The sequence below is a fragment of the Dryobates pubescens genome, chromosome 10, assembly GCF_014839835.1.
Source record: "Dryobates pubescens isolate bDryPub1 chromosome 10, bDryPub1.pri, whole genome shotgun sequence".
Classification (NCBI taxonomy): Eukaryota; Metazoa; Chordata; class Aves; order Piciformes; family Picidae; genus Dryobates; species Dryobates pubescens.
In genome coordinates, this window is record NC_071621.1 from 16,213,158 (window position 1) to 16,222,941 (window position 9,784).

Sequence of the window (9,784 nt, forward strand, 5' to 3'; positions counted from 1 at the left end):
CAGGGTAAAGTGCAGCACAGGAGGTTCCAGCTCAGCATGAGGAGGAACTTCTTCACTGGGAGGGCCACAGAGCCCTGGAACAGGCTGCCCAGAGAGGCTGTGAAGTCTCCTTCTCTGGAGTCTTTCAAGCCCCATCTGGATGTGTTCCTGTGTGACCTGTGCTAGATTCTATGGCCCTGCTCTGGCAGCGGGGCTGGACTCGACGACCTGCGGAGGTCCCTTCCAAGCCCTGGCCTCCTGTGAGCCTGTGATCCTGTGTTTGTTGGCATTGTGGTGGGTTGAAAGTTCCCCCCCAACACTAAATTTGCCAGACCAGCTCAGTTGGAAGCAAATGAAAAAGCTGATCTTTATTTTCCCTTTTCCCACCCAGCAGTGATTTGTTTCCATTTGACTGCTTTCTGTTCAAGATCTGTGGGGAAATTTTAAAGGCACAGCCTGAAACCCCCACAGCAGCCTCACTGGCATGGCTGTGCCTCTTGTCACCCCCAGCACACGCTCCAGGTGGGCCAGGACAGCGGGCGCGGCGTCACCTGCATGGTGAGCGCGGGCAGCGGCGTCTGGGTGGCACTGCAGAGCAGCGCCCAGGTCCGGCTCTACCACGCCACCAGCTACGAGCAGTTGGCCGAAGCTGACATCACCCCTCCCGTGCACAAAATGCTGGCTGGTGAGTCCCCAGCTGCAGGCACAGCTCCTGTGGGTGCCCATCGTGGTCTCCAGTGGGTGCCCGTCGTGGTCTCCAATCGGTACCTATCGTGGTCTCCAGCGGGTGCCCGTCGTGGTCTCCTAGAGAGCATCCAGCAGAGGGCTATGAGGATGATTAGGGGACTGGAGCATTCCCTGGTGAGGAGAGGCTGTTTAGTCTGGAGAAGAGAAGACTGAGAGGGAATTTAATGAATGTCTATAATATCTGAGGGGTGGGGGACAGGGAGAGGCTCAGTTGCACCCTGGGATAGGACAAGGAGCAATGGCTGTTAGCTGCAGCACAGGAGGTGCCACCTCAACACAAGGGAGAACTTCTTTACTGTGAGGGTCACAGAGCCCTGGAGCAGGCTGCCCAGGGAGGTTGTGGAGTCTCCATCACTGGAGACATTGAAGCCCCATCTGGATGCATTCCTGTGTGACCTGTGCTGGATTCTATGGCCCTGCTCTGGCAGAGGACTTGGCCTCGATAATCTCTTCGGGTCCCTTCCAGCCCCTGACATCCTGTGATCCAGTGGGTGCCCATCGTGGTCTCCAGTGGGTGCCGGTGTCCTGTCACCTGCCTTGGAAATGAGAAGGCTCCAGGGGGACCCCAGAGCTGCCTTCCAATAGCTGAAGGCATCCTGCAAGAAGGCTGCAGAGGGACTTTTGCTAAGGGTGTCTAGAGCCAGGCCAAGGGGAATGGTTTGAAGCTGAAGCAGAGCAGGGTTGGAACGGAGCTGAGGAAGAAGTTCTTCAGCAGGAGGGTGGTGAGAGTCTGGAACAGGCTGCCCAGGGAGGCTGTGGATGGCTTCTGCCTGGGGATGTTCAAGGCCAGGCTGGAGCAGGGAGAGGATTGTCTCCTGGGACTCAGCTCTGCTCAGGCCACACCTCCAGTGCTGTGTCCAGCTTGGGGCACTTCAATACAGGAGAGATGTGGAGGTGCTGGAGCCAGGGCAGAGGAGGGCAAGGAAGCTGGGAAGGGCCTGGAGAATAAATGTGATGGAGAGCAACTGAAGGAGCTGGGGATGGTTAGTTTGGAGAAGAGGAGGCTGAGGGGAGACCTCATTGCTGTCTACAGCTACCTGAAAGGAGGTTGTGGAGAGGCTGCTGCTGGTCTCTTCTCCCAGGTAATTAGTGATAGAACAAGAGGGAATGGCCTCAAGCTGTGCCTGGGCAGCTTTAGACTGGAGAGTAGGAAACATTTCTTCATGGCAGGAGTGGTCAGGCACTGGAATGTGCTGGGCAGGGAGGGGGTTGAGTCCCCAGACCTGGATGTGTTTCAGGGTGGTTTGGATGTGGTGCTTGGGGCTATGGTTTCGGGGTGAGCCTTGTAGAGGGTTCTGGGTTGGCCTTGGTCACCCTGAGGGTCTTTTCCAGCCTGAATGTCTCTGTGATTCTGTGGATCCCTCACCTCCCTTTGGGGATGGTGACAGTAGGGCACCATTGGCGTTCCCGAGGCAGTGCCAGCTCAGGCACTGGGATGTGCTCCTGTGAGACCTGCTCTAGGTGCCCCAGCTCTGGCAGGGGGTTTGGACTGGATGCTCTCTGGAGGACCCTTCCAGCCCCTGACACTGATCGATTCTGTGATGCTCTCCTGCTCCCCAGGCTCGGATGCCATCATCCGGCAGCACAAGGCTGCCTGCCTGCGGATCACAGCTCTGCTGGCCTGCAAGGACCTGCTGTGGATCGGGACCAGCGCCGGCGTGGTGCTGACCCTCTCCCTCTCGGCCAAGGCTGCTCCCACCTTGGTTGGGCTCTCCCAGGGCCACACTGGCCACGTCCGGTTCCTCACTGCCATCCAGCTGCCCGACGGCTTCGATCTCCTCTTCCCCTTACCCAGGGAGACAGGTAGGTGGCATGGGCTAAGCTGGGGGGGAAGAGCATCCAGTCATGACCCAGGTGGCCAAGAAGGCCAATGGCATCCTGGCCTGGATCAGGAATAGTGTGGCCAGCAGGGGTGAGGAAGTCAGTCTTGAGCCCTGTTTAATGTCTTTATTGATGATCTGGACGAGGGGATTGAGTCCATCATCAGTAAGTTTGTAGGTGACACGAAGTTGGGAGCGGGTGTTGGATTTGTTAGAGGGTAGGAGAGCTCTGCAGAGGGACCTTGGCAGGCTGGAGAGATGGGCAGAGCCCAAGGGCGTGAGATTTAACGAGTCTGAGTGCCAGGTTCTACTCTTGGGCCTCAACAACCCTATGCAGCACTACGCACTAGGGACAGAGTGGCTGAGAGCAGCCTGGCAGAGAGGGACCTGGGGAGACTGGTTGAGAGCAGGCTGAACATGAGCCAGCAGTGTACCCAGGGTGCCAAGAAGGCCAATGGCATCCTGGCCTGCATCAGGAACAGTATGGCCAGCAGGAGCAGGGAGGTCATTGTGCCCTGTACTCAGCACTGGTTAGGCCACACCTTGAGTGCTGTGTCCAGTTCTGGGCCCCTCAGTTTAGGAAGGATGTTGAGATGTTGGAAGGTGTCCAGAGAAGGGCAAGAAAGCTGGGGAGGGGTCTGGAGCACAGCCCTGTGAGGAGAGGCTGAGGGAGCTGGGGTTGCTTAGCCTGGAGAAGAGGAGGCACAGGGGAGACCTTACTGCTGTCTACAACTCCCTGAAGGGAGGCTGTAGCCAGCTGGGGGTTGGTCTCTTCTCCCAGAATGAGAGGACACAGTCTCAAGCTGCACCAGGAGAGGTTTAGGCTGGATGTGAGGAAGAAACTCTTCCCAGAAAGAGTGGAATGTGCTGCCCAGGGAGGTGGTGGAGTAACCATCGGTGAAAGTGTTTAAGAGAAGCCTGGATGAGGCACTTGGTGCCATGGTCTGGTTGATTAGGTAGGGTTGGGTGATAGGTTGGACTTGGTGGTCTTGGAGATGTCTTCCAACCTGGTTGATTCTGTGGTTCTGTGTTGCCCTCCCCACCCCCAAATCATCCCAGGTTATTTTTATGGGATGGGGAATGCTGGCCTGCTGAGGGATAACTGGGAATAGCCTTGAGGTGTGGACACCAAGAAGCCTCACTCCAGCCTTGCCAAGGAGAAAAATTAGGGTGGGGGGAAAAAATGCTCCCCACCTCCATGGCTTGGATGACCCCACATTTCCCTGGGATGAACCTAAGCCTCTTAGGGAGAAGCCACTGGAAAGTTGTGTGCTGAGTCTCACCCAAACTGGTCCCAAAGTTGGGGTGATATGGAGAGAAGGTGGTTTTGGGGCTGAGCAGGTAGTAACTGGGAGTGGGGGAGCTGCTAGGGGTGGGAGAGGTGTTTAGGGTGAAGAGATGGCACCTGGGAAAGTGGTGGCAATGTTGGGATGCTGCTGGTGGGATGCTGCTGGTGGGTTTGTGATGCTGGGAGGATGCTGGTTAAAGGATGGTGCTGGGCTGATCCTGATGGGAGGGTGCTGGAATACTGCTGAGGTGATGCTGGTGGTGGGAGTATGCTCGTGGGGGGATTCTGGGATGTTGCTGGTGGGAGGATACTGGCAGGAGGATACTGGTGGGAGGATGCTGGGGTGATCCTGGTATCCTGGTGGGGGAACACTAGTGGGAGGACACTGAGGTGATGCTGGGCTGCTGCTGGTGGGAGGATGCTGGGGTGATGCTGGGCTGCTGGTGGGAGGGTGCTGGGGTGATGCTGGGCTGCTGGTGGGAGGGTGCTGGGGTGATCCTGGGATGCTGGTGGGAGAGTGCTGGTGGGAGGATGCTGGTGGGAGTATTCTGGGGTGGTGCTGGTGGGGGCATGATGAGGTGATGCTTGTGAGATGATGCTGGCATGACTCTGGTGGGATGATGCTGGGATGGTGCTGGGCTGCTGCTGCCAGGATGCTGCTGGTGGGACAATGCTGCTGGGATGATGCTGTTGGGGTGATGCTGGGATGCTGCTGAAGTGATGCTGGGATGCTGCTGTTGGGGTGATGCTGGGATGCTGCTGAAGTGATGCTGCTGCTGGGATGATGCTGAAGTGATGCTGGGATGCTGCTGGGCTGCTGCTGTTGGGGTGATGCTGGGATGCTGCTGAAGTGATGCTGCTGTTGGGGTGATGCTGGGATGCTGCTGAAGTGATGCTGCTGCTGGGATGATGCTGAAGTGATGCTGGGCTGCTGCTGGGCTGCTGCTGTTGGGGTGATGCTGGGATGCTGCTGAAGTGATGCTGCTGCTGTGGTGATGCTGGGATGCTGCTGAAGTGATGCTGGGCTGCTGCTGGGCTGCTGCTGTTGGGGTGATGCTGGGATGCTGCTGAAGTGATGCTGCTGCTGGGGTGATGCTGGGATGCTGCTGAAGTGATGCTGCTGCTGGGATGCTGCTGAAGTGATGCTGGGCTGCTGCTGGGCTGCTGCTGTTGGGGTGATGCTGGGATGCTGCTGAAGTGATGCTGCTGCTGGGATGATGCTGAAGTGATGCTGGGCTGCTGCTGGGCTGCTGCTGTTGGGGTGATGCTGGGATGCTGCTGAAGTGATGCTGCTGTTGGGGTGATGCTGGGATGCTGCTGCTGGGATGCTGCTGCTGTGGTGATGCTGGGATGCTGCTGAAGTGATGCTGCTGCTGGGATGATGCTGAAGTGATGCTGGGCTGCTGCTGGGCTGCTGCTGTTGGGGTGATGCTGGGATGCTGCTGCTGGGATGCTGCTGAAGTGATGCTGGGCTGCTGCTGGGCTGCTGCTGTTGGGGTGATGCTGGGATGACGGAGGATGCTGGCGGGGTGGCGCTGCCAGTGGGGAGAAGGGGAGCTTTGGGGGGGGTGGGGATGGGGTCACCTGGCAGCACGCTGTCCTTGGCAGGGGCCGAGAAGCCAAACGAAGCAGAGAAACGAGACCCCTCCCGGCCCCGGGCCCCTGCCCTGGCCCTCTCCAAGCCCAAGATGCTGGTGATCAGCGGCGGCGACGGCTACGAGGACTTCCGCCTGACCAGCAGCAGCGAGACGGTGGGCAGGGACGACAGCACCAACCACCTCCTCCTCTGGAGAGCATGAACAGCCATCCCAGCATGGATTGGGGGGGTGCTGACCCCCCCCCTTATTCGCAGAGAAGAGGGGCCCTGACCCCCACCTCCCCACCCCCCCCGCCCCAGCGCCTCTCATCTCCAACCCGGCTGCTCTCCGTGTGCTCGGGGTTGGGGGGGGGGATGAGCTCCGGTGTCCCCCCTCCCCACACACCGTTCCCCCCTCCAAGCCACCACACTCAGCTTGGGGAGGGTGGGGACACACCTGCACAGACAGACAGACGCCGCTTTTTGGGGTGTGGAGGAGATTGAGGGGGTGGTGGAGGGAGGGATGTGTGCCCTCGGGGAAGGCTCCGCCAAAGGAGCATCCGTGGGGACCGGCCGGAGGATGCCCTACAGCCAGGAACCTGCCTCGCTCTCTGGTTTTGTGTGTGCCTGCTTTGGGGAGGGGGACACAAGGAAGTGGGGGGGGGGAGGGGGGAGGAGAAGGGGGTCCCAGTGCTGTCACATCCTCCCCACCCTTCTCCCTCAAGCCCCAGGGGACCCCTCCTGGCCGTGCAGCGGGACCACCCCAGGGAAAATAGCCCCAGGGTACGCGTCCCCCTCCGCCCTGGGCTGCCTGCTAACCTGCTCGCTCCATCGCCAGCACCCAGATAGCTCTCTTTGTTTGTTTGTTTGTTTTAAATATATATATATTATATATAGATAAACCTCTTTATTTATTTGGGGAGGGGGGAGGCCCAGGGAGAGGGCAGGCACGTCATCAGGTCGCTGCCAATCCCTCTGCCCGAAGGTGGCTCAAGAGAAGCCTGGAGGAGAAGGGCTTGGGGGGATGAGCAAACTCCCCAGGAGCCAGCAGTGGTCCCTGGCAGCCCAGCAGGCAGCTGTGTGCTGGGCTGCAGCCAGAGCAGGGGGAGGGCGGCAGCACAGGGAAGGGATTCTGCCCCTCTGCTCTGCTCTGCTCTTCTGAGCCCCCAACCTCTGGCACTGCTTCCAGTTCTGGTGCCTCACCACCAGAAGGACATGGAGCTGTTTGAGCAAGTCCAGAGGAGGCCACCAAGAGGATCAGAGGGCTGGAGAACCTCCCCTATGGGGACAGGCTGAGAGAGCTGAGGCTGTTCATCCTGGAGAAGAGAAGGCTCAAGGGAGACCCTAGAACAACCTTCCACTACCTAAAGGGGGCTCCAGGAGAGCTGGGGAGGGACTTTTGACAGGGGCTGGGAGTGACAGGACAAGGAGCAATGGATTGAAGCTGGGAGGGGAGATTGAGCCTGGAGATTAGGAAGACATTCTTTAGAGTGAGGGTGGGGAGACACTGGAACAGATTGCCCAGGGAGGTTGTGGATGCTCCCTCCCTGGAGGTGTTCAAGGCTAGATTGGATAAAGCCTTGAGCAATCCAACCCAAACTATTCCATGAGACTGAGGGAATTAAAACCTTCCCAGAAGGCAGACTTGGACCCAACTGATGGAGGTGGACCCATGCAGGTATGGTGATGGAGTGGGGAGAGCTGATGGGATGGGGGCAAAAGTAGGGTCCTTCCCCTCATCCTGGTGAGTCCCATGGGATTCAGAGCCTGGGGAGTGGGATGAAGCCACTACAGATGTTCAGAGCATCTTCTGCATGAGAACAAGCACCAGTGGAACACAGTGCCAGGGAGGCTGTGGATGTCCCCACCTCGGAGGTGTTCAAGGCCAGTTTGGATGAGGCCTTGAGCAACCTGGGCTGGTGGGAGGTGTCCTTGCCCATGGCAAGGGGCTTGGAACTGGATGATCTTTAAGGTGCCTTCCAACCCAAACCATTCTATTATCCTCTGGATGTGAACAAACATCACCTTCATGCTCCCCTGCATGACACCAGGGGTGTCCCCTCACCCCTAAACTGGAATGACAGCCATGGGGACCCTAAAAAGGAGACTTTCCTGTATCAACCCCTCCCCATGTCCCCTTTTTCCCTCTTGTATTTCCCCTTTTTCCCCCTATTTTCCTGCTTTCACCCCAGGGTCCAGCTGAGGTCAGTGCTCACAGACCTGAGCACCCTGGTGTCCCCATGGGAGAGGTGAAAACCATTGTGGCAGAGATGAATTGGGGTGTCCCAGTGAGTGACAAGGTGCTGCCATCCCATGTCTGTTTGTCCATCCTTGGTGGGGGGATGTTCTCATGAGAATATTGGGGGGGGGGAGGGGGAAGGCTGGTGGAAATTTTGGTCCATTTGCAGCTCTTTGTCATTAAAGGTCACCTGTATGAGAATGAAGCCAGCGTGGTCCTGTCCTTCAGCTGGGGGGATGCCGGGGATGGGGTGAGGGACATGGGGGCCACCACCCATTGGCATCACTATGGACATCACTCAGTGGTGCCAACATGGTGATGAAGACCCTGGTGGGAGAATCATAGACTCACAGAATTGTCAGGGTTGGAAGGGACCTCAAGGAGCAGCCAGTTCCAACCCCCCTGCCATGGGCAGGGACACCTCACACCAAAGCAGGTTGCTCACAGCCACATCCAGCCTGCCCTTGAACACCTCCAGGGATGAGGCTTCCACCACCTCCCTGGGCAACCTGTGCCAGTGTCTCACCACTCTCATGGGGAAGAAGTTCTTCCTAACCTCTAAGTCTCCCCTCCTCTAGCTTGGATCCATCCCCCCAGTGCTGTCACTCCCTGACAGCCTCAGAAGTCCCTCCCCAGCTTTCCTGTAGCCCCCTGCAGATCCTGGAAGGCCACAAGAAGGTCTCCTCAGAGCCTTCTCCTCTCCAGACTGCACAACCCCAACTCTCTCAGTCTGTCTCCAGAGCAGAGCAGCTCCAGCCCTCTGCTCCTCCTCATGGCCCTGCTCTGGACACCTTCCAGCCCCTCCAGATCCTTCCTGGAACAGAGGCTCCAGAACTGGACACAGAGCTCCAGGTGTGGTCTCAGCAGAGTGGAGCAGAGGGGCAGAATCCCCTCCCTGGCCCTGCTGGCCACACTTCTCTTGCTGCAGCCCAGGCTGTGCTTGGCTCTCTGGGCTGCAAGTGCTCCCTGCTGGCTCCTGCTGAGCTTCTCCTCCCCCAGCACCCCCAAGGCCTTTTCTCCAGGGCTGCTCTCCAGCCAGTCCCTGCCCAGCCTGTATCAGATCTTGGGATTGCCCTGACCCAGGGAAGAAGTAGCTCTTTCCATACCTAGGGTGCAGTAGTTATTCCCTCCTGGATAATCCCAGGGGAGGGGGGGAGGCTGGGTGGTGGGAGGGGTGCGTGTGGATTCCTCCTTTGTGTTCTCAGGCCTCAGGATGTGTCCCATGCCGTGGTCATCCACCAAGCTGGAATGGAGGACAACATCCTGGTGACCAGAGAATCACACTAGCACCAAGGGAGCCCTGCAGTAGGGTAGGGAGGGATCCTCTAACCCAACAGGGGGGTCTCTTGTGTGGGGGAAAAGTGGCCCCTGGAGAATGGGATGATGCTAGCGTGGTGCTGGTAGGAATGATGCTGGTGGGAGGATGCTGGGATGGTGCTGGTGGGATGGTGCTGGTAGGAATGATGCTGGTGGGAGGATGCTGGGATGGTGCTGGTGGGATGGTGCTGGTGGGATGGTGCTGGTAGGAATCATGCTGGTGGGAGGATGCTGGGATGGTGCTGGTAGGAATGATGCTGGTGGGAGGATGCTGGGATGGTGCTGGTAGGAATGATGCTGCTGGGATGGTGCTGATGGGATGGTGCTGGTAGGAATGATGCTGGTGGGAGGATGCTGGGATGGTGCTGGTGGGATGGTGCTGGTAGGAATGATGCTGGTGGGAGGATGCTGGGATGGTGCTGGTAGGAATGATGCTGCTGGGATGGTGCTGATGGGATGGTGCTGGTAGGAATGATGCTGGTGGGAGAATGCTGGGATGGTGCTGGTAGGAATGATGCTGCTGGGATGGTACTGATGGGATGGTGCTGGTAGGAATGATGCTGGTGGGAGAATGCTGGGATGGTGCTGGTAGGAATGATGCTGCTGGGATGGTGCTGATGGGATGGTGCTGGTAGGAATGATGCTGGTGGGAGGATGCTGGGATGGTGCTGGTAGGAATGATGATGCTGGGATGGTACTGATGGGATGGTGCTGGTAGGAATGATGCTGGTGGGAGAATGCTGGGATGGTGCTGGTAGGAATGATGCTGCTGGGATGGTACTGATGGGATGGTGCTGGTAGGAATGATGCTGGTGGGA

General features: G+C 58.2%; 1 protein-coding gene across 1 annotated transcript in view; it reads left to right on the forward strand.

Annotated features, from left to right (window-relative positions):
• ARHGEF17 (Rho guanine nucleotide exchange factor 17) overlaps positions 1–5,716 on the forward strand; it is a 66,220-nt gene extending 60,504 nt beyond the window's left edge. Inside the window, exons 19-21 of the mRNA XM_054164492.1 lie at positions 490–664; positions 2,287–2,529; positions 5,443–5,716. Coding sequence (XP_054020467.1) covers positions 490–664; positions 2,287–2,529; positions 5,443–5,633 — 609 coding nt within the window. The 3' untranslated portion in view covers positions 5,634–5,716. The remainder of the gene's footprint in view (positions 1–489; positions 665–2,286; positions 2,530–5,442) is intronic.
• Positions 5,717–9,784: the final 4,068 nt, after the last annotated feature.